Raw genomic sequence first — 26,638 nt, 5'->3', positions numbered from 1 at the left:
ATGGAGTGACCATTCAAAGTTACAATGACACTGAAAAAAGTGACTTATGACCATTTTTCACACTTACGACTGTTGCAACATCCCCAAAGTCATGAGAGGCCAGGTGAGGAGATGCATGCCTCGATGCGAGTGATGTTGAGTTGGCCACGCCCAGCCAGTCACATGACCACCAAGTCATGCCCACCAACTAAGCCACGCCCACAGAACTGGCTGTTAAAAAATTTGAATCCCACCCCTGAATTTAATGTATGTACACGTTCATCTCTTTCTTTTCTCATCTCACCATGCTGGGTTTACATTACGTTCTCTGTATAAAAGACTAACATGACCTGTAAGAAGGGGTTGTTATCTTTCTTTTCCTTCATGGAAAGTTCTTTCATAATTCTCAACTGACTTTTTTGTCATAAATGAAACAAATATATGTGTCCCTGGATAATGTTGCAAGATCCAATCTGGGTCGGTCACTAGGATTGACCCAGAGTGGACCTTGACTTTTTGTATTCAGAGTAACTCACCTCCTCACAACACAAAAGGAAGGAGGCAACATCAGATGTATTAGAGAAGAGGGGCAAACCTTGCGGCCCACAGGCTGAATGCGTCATGTGCAGGCCACATTCCATCCCAGCGCCGCGAAGGGGGAAAATGTTGTGATACCTCACGTGACTGCAACATGATGCCACGAGTTTGAGAGCAAGGAAACCAACAGGGCAAAATGTCTTTGGGCTTCCAATGTAACAGGGTTTTTGCATACTTTAAAGAAACAACTGTTTATTACCAGATTTTCAACTTCTGCACTTTGCCGAACTCCCCACTGGAACATTCCTGTGAGAGTGATTGCATAGGATAAAGCAAGGCCCACCTTTCCAGCATCAAGAGCTGCGAGACAAGAAAGTAGGCAAGTGTAAATAATTTTGAATGAACAATTTTAATATATAAAGAGCATATAAAGAGAATCTGTGTAAGATCTTTTACAGGTGGCATTTATAATATAATAGCAAGAATATTTAAGAACAAATCGGGGAAATGTTGGAAGTGTCATCAGATACCTGGATCATACTATCATATATGGTGGACACGTGTTGAGGCTAAAAGATATTGGACTAAAATCCACACATGGTTAGAAAAAATGACAAAAAAACACATAGATTTAAAACTAAAAATATTTTTATTGGGCATTATCCCTGAAATATACAGTAGAGAATTGATATTTTTGATTGTAAATGTATTAACAGCGGCTAGAATTGTATTTGCTAAAAACTGGAAAAATGAGAAAATTCCAATAGAAGATGAAGTTATTAAGAAAATAATGGAGTGCGCAGAAATGAGTAAATTGTCATTTGAAATTAGAGAGCAAGAAGATAAACAATTGTATAAGATATGGGATCTATTTTATCAATGGTTAGATAAAAAAAACAGGGAAATGAAATATTTTATAATACTCTATAACATAAGTGTAGTAGAATTGTAGAGATAAAACAATGTAAGGGTATATTACTATTGAATTGATTAGTGAGATGAAATGAATGTTACAATGTAAGTTAAATTAAAATGGTGATTAGCTCGCATAAAATGATGGAATGTCTAGTAAGTGATTAACAATGATAATAATATAAATATAGAAAGTTGATTGATAATATGAGGATTAATTCAAATCAGAAGGGAAAGACTATAGAGATCATGCACAAGAGATTTGTACCAATCGACACGCTGTATGTAACTGAAAGATGGTTTTATGTTTTATGTTTATGTTATGTTTAAGTCTATGTAAAAAATAAAAAATAAATTATTTTTTCTTTAAGATGAATGAATGAATGAATGAATGAATGAATGAATGAATGAATGAATGAATGAATGAATTCTTTATTGGCCAAGTGTGATTAGACACACAAGGAATTTGTCTTGCTGCATATGCTCTTGGTGTACATAAAAAGAAAAGATAATCATCTAGTTTATGAAAATTGAAAATATAAAACATGTTAAATTACGCAAATTAAATACATATGCACATGGGCTGTGTATGTGCATGGGGAATATGTTCTCGGGGGGGGGGATATTCTTAAATAAAGAATTGTAACAAAGAGGAATCTATTGTTTATAAAAAATAAAGAACATTAAGAGGAATTGTGTCTATTTATTTGTAGCAGCACAATATTTACAGAAATTAAACTTACTGGTTGATTTAATTTATTAAAATTTTACATTGCCTGATTTCCAATGATTGGGCGGTTCACCAGTAAAAACAAAGAAGAAAAGATGGCACAGTTGGAGAACAATCCAAACAAACCACATTACCCAGAAATTATCTGGAGGAAGTCTTGTCTCATTACCAGTAACTGGCTTGTGAAAAGAATGTATTCACTTGCTCTCAATAGCATAGCTAGAAAAATATGAGAAGCCAAACGAGAGTAGATAATAGGATAATAGTATGATGTTTTCCAACAAGTAAACTTACCCTGTGCAAGTAGCAAAGAGCCAAAAGCCATCACTATCACAAAGATGGCACAGATGGCATCCAAGCGTACAGCCAACCAGCGAGACGTAGTCAGAAATAGGAACCAAGCTTCTGAAAGCAAAAAGAAGAAAGGGAAATTGTTGCCACAAATACAACATTAGCAGGGCTGAAACAATTGGGTTATATAAATTCAGGCTTATCTTTGAAACTGATTTTGGAAATTCAGGAAGGAAACATATTTTTCAGAGGCAGTTCCATCTTACCTCTAAAGACAAAATATTTCCCCTAAAAGGGAAGTAGAAACTCAAAGGAGGCAGAAGTTCACCCTCCCACACACCTTTGTTAATGGGTGGGCCATTAAGGCCTGGGCCAGAGTATTCTACATAACAAAGGCCTCTGCCCACCTCACCACTTGGCCTGAAAAGATTGCATCAGCCAGCACTCAGGTGAAGCCATGTGGGAGTCTGACAGCCAATGGGATACATTTCTTACACAGGAACAGGAAACACTAAGGTGGAGCCCAACAGAGGGTATATAACTAAGGGTTTCTCAGCATCTTGCCCCTTTCCTTCTTTTTCTTCACCCAACATCTTGAAACATGTGGTTGTCCTTTTCACTTTAGAGCTCCAAACCATGTGGTCCTGTCCACAATTAAACCATCTTTCCAAACAGCCTCCATGTTTCCAGTGTCTTTTTCCCCACTTGGAACTGAACCCAGAAGGATATTTCTTTCAACAATTTCCCACTCCTTTAACCTCAAACTATCCACTATTGACCTCACCCCATTCCTAAGAGATCCGTAAGGGGCGTGCATAAGTGCACCATTGTGCCTACCGTCCCTGTCCTATTGTCCCCATTTATTCGTACCTATTTCCTTTATTCTTACTCATGTTTATACCTATACCTGTTATCTTGTAAGTGATTGACAAATCAAATAAACAAATAAATAAATAAATAAATAAACATACGGTGATACAGGACTCCTCAACTTATGACTGCATTTGGGACCAGCATTTATGTTACTAAGCAAGACAGTTATTAAGCGAATTGCGCCCAATTTTATGATCTCTTTTGCCACAGCTGTTAAGCAAATCATTGCAGATGTTAAGTGAATCAGGCAGCCCTTAAGCGAATCAGGTTTCCTTCATTGACGTTCCTTGTTAGAAGTCAACTGGGAAAGTCTTAAATGGTGATCCTGGGATGCTACAACCCTCATACAGGTGAAACTCAAAAAATTAGAATATCATGCAAAAGTTCATTTATTTCAGTAATGCAACTTAAAAGGTGAAACTAATATATGAGATAGACTCATTACATGCAAAGCAAGATAGTTCAAGCCGTGATTTGTCATAATTGTGATGATGATGGCTTACAGCTCATGAAAACCCCAAATCCACAATCTCAGAAAATTAGAATATTGTATGCAATCAATAAAACAAGGATTGTACATAGAACAATACTGGACCTCTGAAAAGTATAAGATTGCCTATGTACTCAGTACTTGGTTTGGGCCCCTTTTGCAGCAATTACTGCCTCAATGTGGCATGGCATGGAAGCTATCAGCCTGTGGCACTGCTGAGATATTATGGAAGACCAGGATGCTTCAATAGCGGCCTTCAGCTCTTTTGCATTGTTCAGTCTCATGTCTCCCATCTTTCTCTTGGCAATGTCCCACAGATTCTCTATGGGGTTCAGGTCAGGCGAGGTTGCTGGCCAATCAAGCACAGTAATCCCACAGTCATTGAACCAGGTTTTGGTGCTTTTGGCAGTGTGGGCAGGTGCCAAGTCCTGCTGGAAAGTGAAGTCAGTATGACCATTCAGCTCGTCTGCAGAAGGAAACATGAAGTGCTCCAAAATCTCCTGGTAGACGGCTGCGTTGACCATGGACTTAATGAAGCACAGTGGACCAACACCAGCAGATGACATGGCTCTCCAAATCAACACAGACTGGGGAAACTTCACACTGGACTTCAAGCATCTTGCAGTGTGTGCCTCTCCATTCTTCCTCCAGACTCTGGGTCCTTGGTTTCCAAATGAGATGAAAAAGTTGCTCTCATCAGAAACGAGGACTTTGGACCACTGAGCAACAGACCAGTTCTGTTTTTCTTTAGCCCAGGTAAGACGCTTCTGACGTTGTTTCTGTTCAGGAGTGGCTTGACAAGAGGAATACGACATTTGAAGCCCATGTCCAGGACCCGTCTGTGTGTGGTAGCTCTTGATGCACTGACTCCAGCCTCAGTCCACTCCTTGTGAAAGTCCCCCACACTTTTGAATGGCCTTTTCTGACAATCCTCTCCAGGCTGTGGTCACCCTGCTGCTTGTGCACCTTTTTCTTCCACACTTTTCCCTTCCACATAACTTTCCATTAATGTGCTTTGATACAGCACTTTGGGAACATCCAACTTCTTTTGCAACTACCTTTTGAGGCTTTCCCTCCTTATGGAAGGTGTCAATGATGGTTTTTTGCACAACTGTCAGGTCAGCAGTCTTTACCATGATTGTGATTCCTACTGAACCAGACTGAGAGACCATTTAAAGGCTCAGGAACCCTTTGCAGGTGTTATGGCTTAATTAGCTGATTAGAGTGGGACACTTTGAGCCTAGCATATTGAACCTTTTCACAATATTCTAATTTTCTGAGATTGTGGATTTGGGGTTTTCATGAGCTATAAGCCATAATTATCTCAATTATGACACATCACTGCTTGAATTTTCTTGCTTTGCATGTAATGAGTCTATCTCATATATTAGTTTCACCCTTTAAGTTGTATTACTGAAATAAATGAACTTTTGCACGATATTCTAATTTTTTGAGTTTCACCTGTAAATACAACTGCTCAAAAAAATAAAGGGAACACTTAAACAACACAATGTAACTCCAAGTCAATCACACTTCTGTGAAATCAACAGAACACTGATTGACAATCAATTTCACATGCTGTTGTGCAAATGGAATAGACAACAGGTGGAAAGCATAGGCAGTTAGCAAGACATCCCCAATAAAGGAGTGGTTCTGCAGGTGGTGACCACAGACCACTTCTCAGTTCCTATGCTTTCTGGCTGATGGTTTGGTCACTTTGAATGCTGGTGGTGCTTTCACTCTAGTGGTAGCATGAGACGGAGTCTACAACCACAGTGGCTCAGGTAGTGCAGCTCATCCAGGATGGCACATCAATGCGAGCTGTGGCAAGAAGGTTTGCTTGTCTGTCAGCGTAGTGTCCAGAGCATGGAGGCACTACCAGGAGACGGCCAGTACATCAGGAGATGTGGAGGAGGCCGTGAGGAGCGCAACAACCCCGCTACCTCCACCTTTGTGCAAGGAGGGACAGGAGGAGCACTGCCAGAGCCCTGCAAAATGACCTCCAGCGGGCCACAAATGTGCATGTGGCTGCTCAAACGGTCAGAAACAGACTCCATGAGGGTGGTATGAGGGCCTGATGTCCACAGGTGGGCAGCCCAACACTGTGCAGGACATTTGGCATTTGCCAGAGAACACCAAGACTGGCACATTCGCCACTGGTGCCCTGTGCTCTTCACAGATGAAAGCAGGTTCACACTGAGCACATGTGACAGACTTGACAGGGTCTGAAGACGCCGTGGAGAACCTTCTGCTGCCTGCAACATCCTCCAGCATGACTAGTTTGGCAGTGGGTCAGTAATGGTGTGGGGTGGCATTTCTTTAGGGGGCTGCATAGCCCTCCATGTGCTCACCAGAGGTAGCCTGACTGCCATTAGGTACCAAGATGAGATCCTCAGACCCCTTGTAAGACCATATGCTGGTGCAGTTGGCCCTGGGTTCCACCTAATGCAAGACAATGCTAGACCTCATGTGGCTGGAGTGTGTCAGCAGTTCCTGCAAGATGAAGGCATTGATGCTATGGACTGGCCCGCCCATTCCCCAGACCTGAATCCAATTGAGCACATCTGGGGCATCATGTCTCGCTCCATCCAGCAAAGCCACATTGCACCACAGACTGTCCAGGAGTTGGGGGATGCTTTAGTCCAGGTGTGGGAGGAGATCCCTCAGGAGACCATCCACCACCTCATCAAGAGCATGCCCAGGTGTTGTAGGGAGGTCATACAGGCACGTGGAGGCCACACACACTACTGAGCCTCATTTTGACTTGTTTTAAGGACATTACATCAAAGTTGGATCAGCCTGTAGTGTTTTTTTCCACTTTAATTTTGAGTGTAACTCCAAATCCATACCTCCATGGGTTGCTAAATTTGATTTCCATTGATAATTTTTGTGTGATTTTGTTGTCAGCACATTCAATTATGTAAAGAACAAAGTATTTAATAAGAATATTTCATTCATTCAGATCTAGGATGTCTTATTTTTGTGTTCCCTTTAATTTTTTGAGCAGTGTACATGCCGGTTGCCAAATGCTCAATTTTTGGTCATTTGACATGAGGATGCTAGTCATAAGTACAAGGACGGGTCACTTTTTCCAGTGGCGTTGTAACCTCAGTCACCAAACAAATGCTTGTAAGTTAAGGACTGCCTGTACAGGTAGCCCTGGACTTACAACAGTTCATTTAGTGACCGTTCAAAGTTACAATAGGGCTGAAAAAAGCAACTTAGGGCCATTTTTCAGAGTTACAACCTTTGCAGCATCCCCACGATCATGTGATCCAAATTCAGATGCTGGGCCACTAGGTCATACTTATGACCATCCCGGGATCATGTGATCACTTGTTGACAAACAAAGTCAATGGGGAAGCCAGAGTCACTTAACAACCAGCTTACTAGCTTATCAACTGCAGTGATTCACTTAACAACTGTGGCAAGAAAGGTAATAAAATGGGGCAAAACTCACTTAACTTCTCACTTCCCAACATGAATTTGGAGCTCAATTGTGGTCGTACGTTCACCACATTATAAAAAAAGATGTTGAGACTCTAGAATGAGTGCAGAGAAGAACAACCAGGATGATTAGGGGACTGGAGACTAAAACATATGAAGAACGGTTACAGGAACTGGGCCTGGCTAGTCTAGTGAAGAGAAGGGCCAAGGGAGACATGATAGCAGTCTTCCAATATTTGAGGGGCAGAGAGGAAGAGGCCAAGCTATTTTCTAAAGCGCCTGTAGGCCAGACAAAGAATAATGGATGGAAACTGAACAAGGAGAGATTTAACCTGGAAATAAGGAGACATTGACAGTGAGAATAATCAACCAATGGAACAGCTTGCCCTCGGAAGTTGTGAGAGCATCATCACTTGAGACTTTCAAGAAGACATTGGACTCCCATCTGTCAGAAATGGTGTAGGGTCTCCCACTTGGGCGGGGGGGGTTGGACTAGATGACCTATAACGTCCCTTCCAACTCTGATTATCTTTTATCTGTTATATCTCAATGAGATTTTTGAGGAGACATCGAACACATGCCTCAGATGAAATATTGCTTCATTCTCCTGCCTCATTCCATTACTCAATTAGTGAATTCAGTAGTTAAGGAAATAGTATACTGCAGGAAGAATCTTTCTTCTTGGTTCTGCTGAACTGGAAATTAATTACCTTGATCTTTTTTACAAACCTGAGTGTAGATCTTGGTGTGCATCAAATAATTCTTGGAATCTTTGCTGTGCTTGAAAAGCACGAATAGTCCAAAGTCCCTGAAGAGACGATGATAAATGAGAAAAAACTGGGCTTCGAGCTGCAACATGAAGATTAAAAGATGTCATATTTCAAGAAAACTCTTTCATTATGCTGACCTTTAGAAGTACATGAGATATTATCTGAATCAATGTGTAATATTTATTACTGATACAACAAAAACAGTGTTTGCCTAAAATTATTTTAATGCTCATTTAAAAATTATTATAAAATTACTGCCACCCAGAGTCATTTGAACTGCAAGATGGGCAGCAAATAAATTTGATAAATAAATAAACCAAAAAATAAATAATGCAGAAGTTGCAGGGAGTGATGTTCAACTGATGTACATACATCCATGGTTAGGTTATCTTGCTCTTGAATTGTTATAGTCAGTAACAAGATTCAATCAGAAATATCTATGTGATTTACAATGTATTCCACTGACATCTTTCACAGTGAAACACACAAAGCAGAGGTTAGAATAAAGTAGAATAATGTTTTTGTTTAACCTAACGATTTTTATTGACTGTTTCCTTGTATGATTTTTTATAAATATGATTTTTTTTTTTTATAAATATGATTTTATTTTATGCATTACTATTACTATTAATCCTCCTTTCCTTTCACCCATCTCCTCCCACTTATGACTGTATGACCATAACTTTGTTGCTTGTATCATAATGATTTTTTGACTGTTTCCTAGTATGATTTGATTGTTTATTGTACCCTACAATTATTATTAAGCGTCGTACTTGATGATTCTTGATTCTTGATTAATGTATCTTTTCTTCTATGTATACTGAGAGCACATGCACCAAGACAAATTTCTTGTGTGTCCAATCACACTTGGCCAATAAATAATTCTATCTATCTGCGCTATCTATCTATCTATCTATCTATCTATCTATCTATCTATCTATTCATACCTATTCAGCACCAGTCTGGCACAGAGGCTGATCAGGCAATATTCTGAGACAGGTAGATAGAAATGCTGACTAGTGATAGAAAGGCAGAGTTGTGGTGGTGGGTAAATGAATAATGAAGAAAATGTAGTCTTTATGCTACAGTTATTCTGTACAATCATTTAGCAATCTATAATATACAGTATTTAAGTAGGTTGCAACTTCCTAGCATCTCCTCTGCTTCTTTTGCAACAAGAGCTGTGGTGGCACAGTGGTTAGAATGCAGTATTGCAGGCTAAATCATTGCTTACTGTCAGGAGTTCGATTCTGACCAGCTCAAGGTTGACTCAGCCTTCCATCCTTCCAAGGTTGGTAAAAAGAGAACCCAGAGTGTTGGGAGCAATATGCTGACTCTGTAAAACTGCTTAGAGAGGGCTGTAAAGCACTATGAAGAGGTATATAAGTCTAAGTGCTAGTGCTAACTCCATATTTTCATATATTTTCATTATTAGGAATAAGGGATGTGTCAATTATAATTCATAGCTGAATTGTTGAAATAGAAATAAAGAGAAAAGAGAAAGCAGGACAATTTTTTTTCAAAAAAATCAGAGACAGGCAACCTTTTGATGTCCAAGAGTCACATTCCTTTTTTTTTCAGTCTCCAATGGTCACAGGGCTCATCCACCTCTTTTTGAAGTTGTTCGTTTAAAACAAAATTGGTGCATTAAGTACTGTGAGAGCTGAAAACATTTCCTTCACTTTTTATTTCAGCAAATTTCTCAAGCATTCCTAATGTCAAATATAGGCAAAGCACATGGGAGGGTGTGCTCAGTGGGTGAGAGAAAAAGGGACATATATTGTGTCTATTACTGAGAGCAAGAAATTAAGAGGTTTTGGGGTCCTGGAAATGGAACAGTTTATATGTGCTGGAAATGGATTTTTATACGTGTCATGAAGGGCTACAAGAAGGAATAAGCCAAAAGAGTGTTCAAAATCACTACCAAAATACACATATACCAGTGTAAAAACATGCTAGGGCTTATTTTCAGGACAAGTCTTATTTTGGGGAAATAGTGTATGTACGGGAGGAAAACCAAACCTGCATGTGAACAATTTGCAGCAAGGACCGCAACCATCCCCAAATTGTTAAAATTAAAAACACATACTGGTAGATTCCAAACGTTTGATATCTCTTGATGTATCCAAAAAGTAGCGTCGAAGAAATATGAAAACAATAAGAAGAGGAGCCAATGGGATGAGAATCCAGGGTATCACTGCAATCGCCACGCCAACCACCCCACACACCTGAAGAAAGGTCTGCCAGGAAAAAAAGTAAACAGGAATCATCATCAAACATCTTAGTTTTCAAAAGTTCTTCTGAGAGCCCTACACACCACATACCAAGAGATAGTGATGTTCAGAATAGACCATCCCAAAGTCCATACAGTCATATAAATGAACATAGTATTTGGGAAACATTTTCTAATGATTTCTACTAACACCCCTAAACTCATTTATGGTCCTTTCACAACATGCCCGTTTTTCTAATTTTACAACAAAATCAAAGGGACAAAAAGTTTGGCAAATCACTAAGTCCCACTTGCTGTATCATTTCTGCTCACCCCAATCTGCAGGGTACTGATGTTAATGAACTAAAGCAGGGGTCCCTAACCGCTGGTCCGTGGACCGGCACCGGTCCGCGGAACAAGTCTTACCGGGCCGCTGGTTGCTGAGGCCGCCATCTTTTTGGTAAAAAGCTTCCGGTGAGCTTTTCCGGTAGAAAGCTCACGGAAGCACTTTTCATCAAAAAGATGGCGGCACTGCGCTCGTGAGCTTTTCCGGTAGAAAGCCATTTCTACCCGAAAAGCTCACCGGGCGCTGAGCGCCATTTGACGAAAAAGTGCTTCCGGTGAGGTCACCGGAAGCACTTTTTCGTCAAAAAGATGGCGGCGCCAGTTGATGCTGGTACCGGGCCGCGGCGCCCAGCTGATGCCGGTACTGGGCGCGCGGCCAAAAAGGTTGGGGATCACTGAACTAAAGGGCAACAGTAAAGATGGCTGAAAGATACTTCAGGAGCTTAAAAAAAAAACAGTAACTAAATTCCAGAAGCCCACAGCTGAATGCAATATATGAAATTGCCACCACTTTTTATCGATCTTGCTTGTCTCCAAATAAGATCATAGAAATCAAGCAGAGTCAGAAACACCAAAATTCTTTTCTCCTAAACTAGGTTCCAAAATTTCCAAGCCTCTGTCTTCTGGTCTTAACTCCATAAAGCTCCCTAGTCTTTTGGTTTCCTTTCAGCAAAGCTTTTTGTGATTCTGGGGCTTATCTCAACTTTCACGTACTGGGCTATTTTCTCCCAGTGCTTTAACATTATCTCTACCACTATTGCCTATTTTTTGGAGGGGAGGGTGTTCTACTTTTTTAGTGTACTGCTTAATTAATCTCTTCTTACCTTGTTTTTTTATTTGTCCCCAGAACTATAAAATGGCCTCATCAAAGCTTTATTTATACACAGGCCAAATTAACCATTATGCACCTGTTTGATGTATGCTTGAAGTGAATGAATTAGAGAACAAATTTTCCCTTTAGTTTCAGGATCATGTTTAGCTACAACCTTAAGAAACAAAATCTCTCAGATGGGAATATGCCTGCCAAAGTGCAGAGAACAAAACCTCATCGTGGAAGGAAAGTAAAAGAGAGGGGATATTGTTAGGATGATGAAGTTCTGACACACCATTGTCTGACACACATCCTATCTTTGGAAGGAATTTTACAGAAGCCTCATTAACATTAAACTTATGAAAGGGTGGGTCATTCTAATATCATGCATATGAAAAACTCAACTTGCATGCAAATAAACTGTTAATGAAATAGTCTCAAAAAGCAGACACCTTATTGCACATGCAACAACCAAGCCCTGTACAAAGAGAGAAGGCATCTGATTTCCCAACTTATGCAAACTGAACAATATCCTTGGAAAACACATGGCCATTTCATAATGAATTAAACTTTACCTCTCCCTTTTCTTTCAGAGCCACCTTTCTTTAAACTATCATTATGAGGACTGCAGTTTCTACACAGAGGGGGAAGGAGGTGAATCAAGCTGATCTAAAGTATTTGGTTTGATGTTTAGGCAGGGTGGAAAGGGAGCTAAAAAGGGAGCAGGTAGAGGGTTTGGTGGACTGGTGGAATAAGAACAGCTTGGTTCTAAGTGTAGAAAAAAACAAAAGAGATTGTTATCAATTTCAGGAAAGACATGCGCAGCCATATACCTCTGTGCATTAATGATTCAACTGTGCAGATGGTGAGCAATATTGAGTTTCTGGGTTAGCTTGGCCACTCAACAGTGAGACCCTGGTGAAGCTTGCACAGCAGCACCTGAATTTTCTCTATCATATGAGAAGAGCCTATCTTCCTTCCCTTATCATTGCCACTTTTGTATTAATACAATTTTAATAAGTAATTAAGTAATACAATTTTCGTATTGTATTACAGTTTGGCTTGAAGGTATTACTACTTTGGACAGGAAGGCTGAACAGAGAGTGGTGAGGACAGCAGGAAAAAAAAACAATTGGAAATTCACTTCCTTCTATCCGGGACATGCCCTATATAAGCGCTGCTTGACCAGGGCCTGCAGTATTGTCTGGGACGCTAGACGTCCTCTCCATGACTGGCTTTCTTTGTTACCTTCTGGGAGGAGGCCTCGCAGTTTCCAAAGCGGAACAACTAGATTCCATAATAGCTATGTACCATATAGTATCAACCTTGTTAACTCTTGACTTTTTTTTTTGGCTATACTTCTTTTGAGAGAATGCATCCGAATTTCATTGTTAATGTGTGCCAGTGTTTATACAGAAAAAAAGTGGTGGTAAAGGTTATCTTATCTGAAATACATTGCCCAGGTTTTAAAATAAACTCTCCTCCAGTTGACAAGGACTGACCAGGTAAAAGAAAGATTACTCTCCCAGCCCCCCTTGGCCCACCTCTCTCTATGCAGTTTCTCTTTTATCGAGAATCAGGGTGTGCTATCTTTGCGACCAGCAAGAAAAATACTTTCATATGTTCATTGGCTTGATTTACACATTGCCTTTCTACACTAGTAAATATTTAAGAGGACTAAGAACATGTAAGAAGTAAAAAAAAATAGTTTAAAATATTAAATATTAAAAGAAAACCAAAACAGGTAACAAGATGTTATCTCAAGAATTTTTCCTGCAGACCTTAATGGCTAAACAGGTTAGCACTGCAAAGGGAATCAGATTCCTTGGACAATCAGGTTCCAGAGTATTCAGGGCTTTAAAAGCTGGTATTTGGTGAATTACGTAGACACATCCATGGGGGATTTGGGCACAATATGGATTTACCTTGCTATTACAGCCGATTCCCAGAACTTTTATTAATGTTCCAGTTTAGCCTACAGCTCTGGGCTTTGTGTAGCTTTCTAGATCCATCAAGGTTGATTAGTGCTGCCACCTAGCTGAACCACACTGAAACTTTACATTGTGCTCAGTAAGATATAAATCTTTAAATCTCAACGAAAGCATGTGTTTAAAGCTATACAAATATTTTACAAGTCATACCCTCAGATTCATTTAGCTTACTTATATTTATCCCTTGAGAGCCAATATTGATAATGTACACTGGTAATTTTACTTCAAAAAAACCCTCCCTTTGAATCAGAAAATAAAATCTGAGATCTGAGATTTATGCCAAACAGGGGGGATTTGTTTATAAATACATCCATAGTATATCAGTAGTTTAAGGCAATGTAAAAGATTTGTACTTATCACCATTTAAAACAGGATTGTTACACTCTATGAGTGACAGGGGAATTAAAAGATTTGTAGTAGCTAAGAAGTTGTTAGAAATGTTAATGGAATCACTTGATCTTTTCTTCCTTCTGCCACAGAAACTTTTTCCTGCCAGGAAATTGTGTTACAGTGTTCATAGAAATGTTTTGAAGGGATAAAATCATAGCCTTTTATAAAAAGAAATCAGAAATGTAGACAAAGAAAGATGGAGCAATTTAGAAAAGCAGGAGAATGCTTGACTGGCCTATGGGAACCCTGGGTTTAAGGCAACTCCATATTCATTGTTGGCATGAGAAGATCAGGAGACCAACAAATGCTGAAGAGCAAATGGCCCACAGGTTCTTAAACATTACTGATGCAAGCCACGTTCCAGGATATGGATATGAGACCCAAATCTCTATAATTAAAGGCTGCCTCACCAAGGTTTTATTTAAAGCTTTTAAGAGAGCAAAAGTGGGAGAACAAGATTATTCCCCTGATGTGGAAAGACCATCATATCAAGAGAAAACAGGATCTGCTATTCCTTCTTGGCCAGCAGCAATGCTAGCCTCATCCTATGGCTGGTCTACAACGTCCTCTAAGGCAGTTCTCAGAATTTTATTTTGGGAGGTGACTGTGATACCACCCAACTCCTAGCTTCAGGAATTGTTCTTTGATTGTAACCATCTAATTAATTAATGCCTGTGATGTGTGGCCATGGTAGACATAAAACAGCTTCTTCCAAGTCCGTAGAGGAGACCCAATTTGTTCCCTATCCTGGCTTCCCATTCATTTTATTTACTGACAGCTGCTCCTAAGCCTTGAGGTTGTCTATCAGTCATTAATATCATTCATTATGACAGCAGTGATAATAATGTACATTTTTGAAATGCAGGGGTGGTTATGTCAACCCCCCCAAGTTACAATTAAAGGGAATAATCTAAATGTGATTGATATTCAAAGGTGTTCACCCCTCTAAAATGCAGACATGCAAGCATTTAATTTAGCACATAACCAAATCCCAATTATGGTATTATGTAAATCAATGTCTTTGTTTTAGTGTTGCATTACCTCAACTGTGGTAAATGCTACCAGGAAAGTAGTATCACACAGTTTTAAAATGCAGTGGTGCAATTTAAAGCAAAAAGAGAACTAAGAGGACATGAAATCTTTATCGAACTTTGTGTTTTGCCATCAGCCAAAAAACCAGGGAAACAATGGCTGGTTGCCACTGCAAACAATGCAAGCAAGAATTGGAAAATGCAAAATGCAAGAGTGCAAGAGGAAGAAAAGAATAATTGCCAATCTTTCTTTCAGATACAAATAGTTTATCTAAAAAAAAACTTTTAGGAAACATCAACATTCACTACCTTCAGTGAACATCAAACCTGGGATAGAATTTTGAATATTTTTAAACATCATGGAATTTTGTTTTTCTGCAATTTGGAAACTCCTTCTTCTGCATATTGCATTAAAGTGCATGAAGTCAACATAAAGAAATTATATGGTCCACATTGTGAATTCCAGATGCTTATAAAAGAATGCAAGACCCTTTTCATATACAAAATTACTGCAAATGTTTTTTTAAGGGTATCAGTAAAACACCAACTTCAATCACATTGTTTCACAAAGAATATATAAAAGTAAAAATGTGTAACAGTGTTCAAAGAGGTCTGGGTGGAGACAATACAATGGCAGCCAGGAAGAGGTACTTAACACGATTTTCAGATGCCAAAATAATTTGATCGGCTTAGCTTCAACAAGGAGCATCATCTATTTCTGTTTTGGGCAGCAAAATATTTTCAGTCAGTCATACCTTGCCAGACTGACAAGGCAAAGAAGGCCAAAGGGGTTCTTCACTACCACCAACTTCTCCTTCTTTCTTATCCAACTTGTCCAAACTTTCCCCTTGCAAATGCTGAGAAGCTACATGGCAGCAAAATTACTTTATGCACAAAAATGGAAGGACATTTTCATTCCAACAATGGACAAATGCCTGCAAAAGCTGATAAGAGTTCACAGAGATGGCTAAATTCACTGCTTTGGTTAAAGAAAAAAAGACAACTACTTTTGTTTCTACTTGGAAACCTCTTCTGGACTTTGTGCTTGAGGTGGAAAAAAACTGCAACTTTGATTTTGAGTTTTACCAATTGGATAGATTTGTTGTTTTTAATAGAAATGGCTAGTTTATACTATTATGTAAAAGTAAAAAAAGTTGAGGCTTGATGTTATAGTATTCTCCTGCACCAAAGGGAGTCAGAAGTCAACGACTTTTCTTTTCCCCTTCTTTTCTTTCCCTTCCCCATTTTTCCTATTTTTTGCTTTTGTATTTTATATTATAAACTAATTAAAAAATACAAATGCTAGGAAGTTAGATCATATCAACAGGGGGACCCTGCTCTTTGATCACCACTGCCATCAATCTCTCTTCTTCTTTCGGGCTACAGACTCTGCCCTGAAAGGCCCTTGAGTTGTTATGGGGACATAAACCTAAATAGGTATTTCTTCTATCAGCCCATAATCATTGGAATAACCCATAAAACACAGATATGGGTGAACCATCATAAGCTGAAACAAGAGTGCTCTGGAAAAAAATACTAAGTGTATACTGGATTTTGATTCAGTTTTTAAATTAGAAACAAAACAGAGAACTGACAGTTTATTATGGAAGATAAAAACAATCCATGGAAGTCTACTTTGCCAATGAATTGTGGTGAAGGAAGGAGACAGATGGGAGAGGCCCTTGAGCATCTCAAAATGACAACCACATTGAAAACTAAAGATGCTGAAATGTCTTCGAACACACTTTCCCTGACATTTCCACACAATGAAATGTAAGGGTCAATGGTATTGAAACAAACAAGCAGTTTCACTCATTTGCACCTATGAAAGCAAGCGACCCTAGCCATTGTTGTCATTTTAGGCCCTTTTTGTTCTTAATATCCAAACACAGCAGCCTTTTTTTATTTTATTTTGAAAAAAAAAATTACTGCAACCACCGCACTTGCATTTTCCTTTTCTTTGGCATTTTCACTTCATAAAAGCTGCAGTCAATGTGTTTTTGTGTGAGGTGAGAAGAGATGACATTTCCAGTGGTGGTCTTGTCCACATTCTACATTGGTGGCTCAAGTAGTCTCAGGATTAGGTCTTTGTGTGCAATGAAAGGATATGAAAAGTCAGTTATTTAAACTCAGTCAAGCTGTTGATTTTGGGGAGGGAAAAAGGGGCTTTTCAATTCACCAGCTTCAATAAATCACTGGCCTTTTCTTTCTCATCCAAGGGCAGCTGTAGATAGCACACAATGTTCCCCTCAGAAACAAAACAAAATCTTAAGATTTTTTTTTTTAATGCAACATTTAGAAGGGGCAGGAACATAAATTAAAGTTAACAGGTGTATATTTCCAAACATTCTACCAAACCCTGCAGTCGGTCTGCTGCATTAAAGAAAATTTGAAAATGCTTTTTGCAAGACAATGTTAACACTTTTAGAAAGAAACATACCCATACAGTGTTTAAAACAGGAAGTGAAAAAGAAAGAGGGAGGAAACTGTGTGTGTATAAAAAAAAGAAATGGGAAAAAACAAATTTTGATTAGCACATTTGGCATAATTTATCAGGGATTTTTTTTTTAAATGGCAGTATAGAGTCAAAAGGATTGCTGTACTCTCAAATTTCTACAACTCCAGTTCTTTTAAAATAAAATTTTAAGTTTTCAGTAATATATATTATCATTAAATAAATCCCACTGAAAACAAATTCGCACACTTTCAAAGATACTGGTAGAAGGTGACAGCAACATTCTAGTATTTACTGCAGAGTTGGGTGATGGGAATTTTTTTTTCCTTCAGTCTACATATAGATATATTCCTGCAAAACTAAAATATTCAACTGCTAGAAAAGCAGGAAAAAAAACCCTGCAATGCTTCTAAATGACCCTACCACATCTTGGAAAATGAACCACTTCTTCAATGCAAATCGTCTCAAGAAAAGCTTCTGCACACAAAGTGTGAAGAACTGGTTACAGCATTGTTTATCGAGTTTCACTTGATTCCTCCTGACAACCATTTGAACAATGACTATTGGGAAATGTCTCTCAAATTGTCAACAACAATAGCAAAGGCTCAGTGCTTTTATTCTCAGTTAATACTGATTCCCCCCCCCCCTTTTTTTTTTTAAGAAAGAGAAAATATTTCTTCCTGAAAGGATTAGAGGTTCTCTTATAAAAGACACCTGCAAACAAAACAAATGACAAAAGATCTTTATCATATTCAGTAATAGGGATCCATTGTACAAAGCTGGGCTTCTCCAGACACAAATAAACCAGAAACCCATCACAATTCAACTAAAACGCTTCAACTAAATCAATGCTGCCCACAATTAAGACAGGGAAATTTTTTAAGGACGTAATATATAAACTGAAAGCTGGTAACATCCCATTTACTTTCTCACACATCTGAAATCATTTCAGAAGTATGGTTACAAAGGAGAAGATTTAAGAATTATTATGTTTTTCACTGACAAAAAACACCGGGAGGAAACTGAAGAAATTCACCCTTGTCATATCTATTCAAAGCCCTCTTTAAGCGAGTAGGCTAGACATGTAACTGTTACTGATCAGTCTACACTTTTTTAAAAACTACCTGAAAATGATTCCTCACTAGCATAAAGTCTGTGGGGTCTTTCATTACTTTACCTGAGGTAAATAAAAAAATAAGGATTTTGTGCTAGAAAAAGGAACACGGGATTCATTTTTGATCTTTTAATCTAGAAAATCACTTGGTCCTTAGGTTGATGGAGTAAACTGACTAAAATTAATAGGATTAAAATTAGCCTGGCACTAATTGTTCAAGTATGCACTGGATCATTAAACCAACTACACATCAGGAAAGTCAATTCATCAGAAGACAAAACTAATCCTTGCATTGTATCTTAGAGTATAAAATACAGAATTGCTAATGGTAGGGACTATTGCAGTAGTGGGATTCAATTTTTTTTATTACGGGTTCTGTGGGCGTGGCTTGATGGGTGTGATGTGTCTTGGTGAGCGTGGTAGGGGAAGGTTACTGCAAAATCCCATTCCCTCCCCACCCTATTAACCTGCTTTCCAGCTCTGTTCTCCTGTGCAGGGCAACAAAAGAAGACCCAGCCGATCAGCTGGGACTCAGGAGGCAGAGAATAGATTGGTGGGGGGTAGCAGTCAGAGGTGGTATTCAGAACTACTCAAAATGTCCACTACCGGTTCTCTGAACTACACAAAATTTCCACTACCGGTTCTCCAGAACTGGTCAGAACCTGCTAAATACCACCTCTGAACTATTGGCATAAAAAATTCAGGGGCTCCTTTCCTAAATATAATGTTTTTTAGGATTGTTGCATCATTTTCCAAGATTGTAAATTTTTGAGGAGATACCAATATGAAATAAAGTAAATTATGCCCAACAATTAGTAAATTATAAAATTAGTAAATTTACAATAAAGTAAATTATGCCCATTCATGTGATTAAAGAGATAATTTGGCCCTACGGACTAGGCCTTCTTACCACATAATACTGTACTATCACGTCTGAAGAAGTCCCATATCTGAAATGAAATAAAATGGCCACAATCCATAGTTCGCTGCAAAGGGATTACTTTCTTGTATGTTTCAATATATGAGCTTTAGAGTTCAACATATTGTGTTATGACCATTCAAAAAGAAAAGGAGCTTATAAGGCAGATTTCTACAAAGGAATATTTTTCTAAAATCTGCTGGACTGGAGCTTTAGAAAGCAAAGCTAAAACTTTCATAAAATGTTGAACTTTTTCCCCTCTTCTATTACTGTAGACACAAAACTAATTTTATTTAAAAACAAGGAAAAGAACAGAGGTCAAGCCTCAACAGATTGCTAGTAATGGCCATGAATATGTAACTATTCGATGCACAAACAATTTAATCTGTCTTTTGAATCTATTGCTAGATTACTGGCTAACATTGGAAATAAATGTGGTAATGGAATAAGTGTTAACTTTATCAATGCAACTACACTCACCATCAATATGGCCCACCCTTCAGATAAATATAAACATATACTACAGTAAGTAAAACATTGTCTGGACACATGGTAATATCTTGATGTCACTAATAAACTCTCCATTGAGTTCACTTAATTCCTGATAAGAATATGTCCATGTTTGTGTTATCTTGGCAGCAATATGAAAATGGTTTTCCATTGCAATCTTCAGGATTGATTTCCCATCCAAGAGTAATTAAGTTCAATCCTGTTTAGCCTTTTGAGCTCAAGCACTAGGCTGCTATCACTAGCTGAGGGTTTAAGAACTATGAATATCTTCCGAATAAGACCATATCATAAGTGAGAAAGTAAATTCATGTGTTGTACTTCCTACATAGTTTCCAGAAAAGACATTTGAGACTCTGCTGAAACCCAGATATTTTGCCACAAATTAATCCATTAACTACTTTATACTTAAGAGGACCTTTTTGTATTTATAATACTTCTTTCTTTTGTTTCCATTGAAGCTATTATTTTTCAGAAGTATTATAACTAATCTCTTCTTTGTAAATAACCACACCTATTTCAATCCCAAACAGCTATAGTAAACATTGGCTTCTTTGAGGAAGTACATGCATAATTAGGTTAATCAGTGCTATCTTTTCATGTGAGCTGATTGTTCCTTTACTGTGGATATGTTTCATAACATGCAGAAAGCTTGCCAAATGTCTCAAAGGCAAACCAGGTACAACTTACCAAGTATTAAACTACTACATACTGAAACCCTGACATAATGGTAAACTGTTAAGAGCCACTCCTACCAGCCATTTATTACTAATTTCTTCTCCCCAGTCACTACGACTTGTTCTATAGTTTTGGACCACACCCTTCTCAAACAAGTACTTTCACTAAACTCATTATACACACATACATACACACACACACACAACGTCAAGACCTAGGATACCCCAAACCTAAATCTGCAAAAGTTTATTCTTAGATTACCTGTACAAAGTCCAAGAATGTTATTGGCAACAAGTCATCCAAATGGCCAATATCTTTGGAGAAACGATTTAGGATTCTTCCTATAAGAAAAATAAAACAAAACTGAGGGTTATTTGACAAAAAAAACCAGGGGAAAATGTTTGTTTTTCATAATTTAAAAAAAATGAGAATGGAGAAAAGAAATGTGAACCTCAACCTGAACCTTAGCTTGGAAATACATCTCACTGTATTTGCTCCTGAGAGATGTCTTCAAGTCTAAAGACTTACAGAAGTTCAAGTCAACCTGACAATCAAGTCAAATAACAATTCCAACTGCTCCAAAAGAATCAGGACACACATGTAATAAATACATTTTCAGCTCAAACTAATTTAAATCTGTGCAGAATAATACATTTTGTTCAATGGTCTAAATCAGGGCTGTCAAACTCACATCGTCACAGTATAGTCAAGTGACGTATTGAGACTTTCCCCTTCGCTAAACCGGGCGGGGCGGGGCCAGCACGTGACACATCTGGCCTGGGGCCCACAAGTTGACACCCCTGGTCTAAATTATTTAACATTTCAATAATTAATGTTTATAGTAATCAAAATTTTAAGATAATTATGAAGTAAGAAAACACATTATATACCTACTTTCTCTTTTGGTAGTGATAGACCTTTTAGTAAATCTGAAGATATTTATATTTGAACATTGTATAGGCAGCTAAACTGTAAGGTATACCTCTCTAAAAGCTACAGATATTTTTGAAATCATTTTTATTAGTTTGATTAATGAAAATAAATTCCAGGAATAAATAGATATCCAACCATGCAAGTCCAGCTCAACTAGACTAATGAACTAATGGATTTGGACTAATGGACTTGGACTAATCTACTATAAGGGCATGAAACACAGATTTCTTCTGTGAATGAATAACTTGTCTGATGAAATTAGAAGCCCTTATTCATTAAAGCTACAATCCTATTTTTAATTGTTTGGAAATATTCCTTTAAAGTAGGGACGTGGTGGCTCAGTGGCTAAGACACTGAGCTTGTCTATCAGAAAGGTCGGTAGTTTGGCAGTTCAAATCCCTAGCGCCATATAACGGAGTGAGCTCCCGTTACTTGTCCCAGCTTCTGCCAACCTAGCAGTTTGAAAGCATGTAAAAATGCAAGTAGAAAAATAGGGACCACTTTGGTGGGAAAGTAATGTTCCATGCGCCTCCGGCATTTAGTCATGCTGGCCACATAACCACAGAGATGTCTTTGGACAGTGCTGGCTCTTTGGCTCTGTAACGGAAATGAGCACTGCCCCTTAGAGCTGAAAACGACTAGCATGTATGTGCTAAGGGAACCTTTACTTTTATTCCTTTAAAATGTTTATGACAAAGTGGAACTTTGGAGAAGCATGTTAACATTTTGCAAAGCTATGCAGGTCTCTCAAAACACTGACTGGTTAATACCAAGCTTCATCTACATGGGTGGTGAGCTCTCCCCCTCATGTTATTTGATCAAGCAGAGGTTAGACAACCATCTGGTCTGGGATGATTTAATCTGAATTCCTGGACAAGCAGGAATTCCCATTTCAACCCCTGAGCATGGAGTTGAATCCAATAATCTAGACAGCCTTTTCCAATCATACTTATACCAGGGAAGTGCTCAGAGAACATACTGCACACAGGTGGTATTCAGCAGGCTCTGACCAGTTCTGGAAAACCGGTAGTGGAAATTTTGAGTAGTTTGGAGAACCGGCAAATACCATCTCTGACTGGCCCCACCTCCATCTATTCTCTGCCTCCTTTTTTTTTTTTTTTTTTTGAAATTTTATTTGGGTTTTCACAAAGAAAAAAACATAATACAAATAAAACATGGTTTTTTGAAAATAGCATGGTCCCGGGTTATCACTTCTTCATACAGACACAAACTCAATTTCATGCTCATTTTTGTGTTCTATTCCATATCTTATTCCTGTTTTACATTTTGTACATAGTTTTTCCCCTCTTTTAATTTTCTCAACTTTATTTTGATTATCTCATCTCAATTCAAATCATTATATTATATTTTTGTCTGTCCTGTTTCAATTTCATATTATCTTTTCTCATTAAACAAATTTTCCCCTGTAGTTACTAATTGGAGTATGACACCTTTAGATCTTTTAATTTTATCCATTCAACTCTTATTTAAGCTTCAATGTATACCTTTAAGATTATAACATTCAATATAATACATAACTTCCAATCAAATTGCTTGGTACATTCTTAAAATACACACTATATTCTTTTAAAAAGGTTTATATATATATATATATATATATATATATATATAAATAAAGCACTCATTCCATTCCAATTCAGTTCTATCATTAATATTCATTAAAATCTTAACATCTTCATTAATAATAGTTAAAATGTTCCCATCCTTTTCTAATTTAATTCTCTCATTTACTTTATTTCATTTATTTATTAACAAACATTCCACTAGATTACGATAAATATTTTATCCATCATTTTAAACATATTTTATAAAATTATTTCTATTTGTAATATAACAATACTATCTTATGTACCTTTGAAGAATCCCTTTTACAATTAAGTTTTCACCCATTGTCTCTAAACAGGTTTATACTTTCAATTCTTATACCTTTTCTCTGTTTCTCTATATCTTGTTTCTGTTCTTTATAACTTATTTTCCTTTCCTTCTTCCCCCTCTTCTTCTCCCTTCCCTTTTTACCTCCTTGTCTCTCTACTTCTAATTCTCTCTTCTGTAATCCCCTCTTCTGTTGCTTTCTAATATTATACTTATTTTTCAAACTATTCTTTTTTTTGGTTGTTTTTTCAAATCTTAAACTTTTCATTCTCTTTCCCGCCTTTCCTTTTTATCCCCACATCTATTCTCTGCCTCCTGAGTCCCAGCTGATTAGCTGGTTCTTCTTTTGTTGCCCTGCACAGGAGAACGGAGCTGGAAAGCAGGTTAGTGAGGTGGGGAGGGAATGGGATTTTGCAGTAACCTTCCCCCAGGAGTCAGGAGGGAATGGAGATTTTACAGTATCCTTACCCTGCCAAACCCACCAAGCCATGCCCACCAAGCCACGCCCACACAGAACCGGTAGTAAAAAAATCTGAATTCCACCACTGATACTGCCTCAAAATTATTATGACTTAATAAGAAGACACTAAAGGAGCAGTTACTTGTGTCTGTGTTGACCGTTTCTCCCAACAGTGACATTTGCTGTGCACATGGTTTTTTCAAGTTGGCCATTCTTGGGGAGATTTGTATTGTCTGAAAACTCCACCACTTCAATTGGTGGTGCCTCAAAGCTCTAGGAAGATCTTCATTTTCCCCCCTCAATGACAAATGATGTAACTCACTCTGATGGAGCTAACCAACCTCTGTGAGGTTTATGCAAGGACAGGACTGGTCCAAAACAGACCAAATGTTTAACTAAGTGTTCACCCAACTGGTCTTTTGTTATCACTCTGAATTGAATAAAAGGAAGTCATCATGCTGACACGTAGCATATTAGATGACTTGGTTTATGAAATAAGTGAAATGTTGGTTGCTTGTTCACTCAGATTCCCTTTATGTATCAGTAGAACATTCAAAGAATCTGAAATATGACACAATATTGTTGCACTGAATAAATAATAATTATGAATGGACACAATATTGTGGAAAGGTTGGGAGAAGAAGTTATGTTCAAGACATTTTTCAGAGAAAGTACCTACAGGATAGTCTTGCAATGTCAGGTAACCGATTGCAATGGAATACGCACAGTTGCCACAAAGACATCACAAAAAGATACAAAAGACACTAAAAAAAAAAAAAAACTTAGTACATTCTTTCAGATTTAGAACAGCTATTCTGATTAATTCCAGATCTGATGAATTATTTAAATTGCAAAACTTAAACGGAGAATAGGAATTTCATGCCTTGAATTTCTTGACAAGGAATTCAAATTCAAATGTGAGTTCAAATATCAATCAATTGAAAACAATTCAGACAACCAACGAAGGCTTACTGAGACAACTAACATTATCTCTCTTTAAGTTGCATGATGAAGAGTGCACTCTAAAAAGCAAAGTTAGAACAAAGAAAAAAAACAGTACCATTTAAATTTCATTTAATTAGATTTAAATTTAATCAAATTAAGCATATATAATGAAATGAAGGCATTATATGTATCTTACATTTACAGCCTTCCTTTTCTGATACAGTTAATATAATTAGAATCCATGTATAATTCTTCAGTTTTCATTTTCTTCTGTTCCATTAAAAATGACAATTCCTCATCTTTTGCAAAGGTTCTAGACCCACACAGATGATAAACCAGTCAGATAGTGGGATTTTTTTTTCTGTTACTCAAATGTTGTGCCCTCTAGATGTAGGGGTTACAACAAGATGAATTCCTAGTCATCATATTTGGAAATTCCAGTTCTGTAATTTTTGTTAGCATGGTACAGTAGATATATGCCAACATTTCTACTATTTAGAAGATTATCACCTCATAGCTAATGGTACGGTATGGCACATTATAAGCTGATTAGTCTTCATATTAGCCTGAGGTTCTTACTTTTCATGATTTCAAAATTTTAAAAAACCCAACTTTTTCAAATATATGAATTTGTTGACTTCACTAATGTTTGCTGGCATGCGTAAGACTTAATCTGCGTCACTTTAGGCATAAACACTACAATAGATAATAGTGATGATGACTGTCACCATAATCATCTTGAATTAATCCACTCTAACAAAAGGCCTCTTTATTGAAACTTATGGGATGTCACGTACACTCTGATCCAGTGGAGATTGGTGGATAGACTTCCCAGTCTAGCAATGAGAGTGTATCATCGTCAACAACAACTTTTAATGATTCCATAATCCCTTGCGGGGTAAAGTCTGGGCAACTGAATTAGAGTTGAGTGATTACTGGCCGGATGCCCTTCCTGTCACCAATGCAGAGTTATATTCAGCAGATATATTCTCATCTTGCCCAGAGAGAGAAATATTAGCCTCTACCTAGTATCGAACTCATAGCCTCCTGATTGTGAGGAGAGAGCTCCACCTCTAGGCCACTGCACCATCCTAGCAATGAGAATGTAAGATTGGCCCAAATTCACTCACCCAGCTTCCATGCTAAGGGAGGACTATAATCTGGATCTCACTGCTTTTACTCCACATATTAATTACTGTGGGACAGAAACACACACACATACATAGACACACAAAACAAACATAAGGACTAAAAAAGCAAAATAATAAACATTTATAACTTTATAAATCTTTGGGATCATTTCTGTTTTCTTCCTCTCTGTTATTCATGCAGGTCAGTAATATATAACCAGCTGTAATACAATACACATATATATTGAATACATATATATTTCATATTGTTTCTTGAGATGTATGGAAAAACTGTATGCAAACCACAAGCTGGCCTGTGGAATATGGGATAAATATTCATAATGCAAAACATGTCAGGCTTTGTTTCCAATTTTTTCACAAGGTCCGGTTTCTTTCTCCTTTCAAGGAGGATGGGATTTTTTTTTTCCTTTACAAGTGTATTAGCTCCTCCATAAACTTTTTAAAGCTTGCAATAAATACAGCTTACGAGATAAACACTGTAAAACCTCTGTCTTGGCTCTCTAACCCAAACTAGTATGGTGTAAAGTAACATCTAAAGTTATGAGAACTGCTAATGAGTGCCAGAATAATATAATTTTGCTTCAGAGCCAAGTGAGTATCCACCCTAGCCAATAGCTGTACTAATCATTGCAAAAGGAAGATTATTTATATGCAATATTCCCATTTTAAAATGACTACTTAGTTCTCATGGGTAATCAAGTTGCTAATCAAGTCCAACAAACTGTAGCTTTGATGTCAGGCTTGCAATGTTTTGTTAAGCAATGCAGTATTTTA

The 26,638-nt window shown here is 37.8% G+C and overlaps 1 protein-coding gene across 3 annotated transcripts in view; it reads right to left on the bottom strand.

Moving 5' to 3' along the window:
- ABCC4 (ATP binding cassette subfamily C member 4 (PEL blood group)) overlaps positions 1–26,638 on the bottom strand; it is a 197,318-nt gene that overhangs the window by 61,868 nt on the left and 108,812 nt on the right. For 2 of the 3 annotated variants that reach the window (XM_026668980.2, XM_087967375.1), the window contains 5 exons: positions 20,744–20,823; positions 10,119–10,269; positions 7,989–8,108; positions 2,453–2,563; positions 776–876 (listed from right to left, as the gene is read on the bottom strand). In XM_026668980.2, the coding sequence (XP_026524765.1) occupies positions 776–876; positions 2,453–2,563; positions 7,989–8,108; positions 10,119–10,269; positions 20,744–20,823 (563 nt within the window). The remainder of the gene's footprint in view (positions 1–775; positions 877–2,452; positions 2,564–7,988; positions 8,109–10,118; positions 10,270–20,743; positions 20,824–26,638) is intronic. The other variant, XM_087967376.1, reaches the window with a different exon arrangement.

Source organism: Notechis scutatus, chromosome 5 (assembly GCF_049901735.1).
Source record: "Notechis scutatus isolate UNSWTSFEM ecotype Mainland chromosome 5, rNotScu1.2, whole genome shotgun sequence".
Taxonomy (NCBI): Eukaryota; Metazoa; Chordata; class Lepidosauria; order Squamata; family Elapidae; genus Notechis; species Notechis scutatus.
This window is presented reverse-complemented; position numbering and strand designations above follow the sequence as displayed.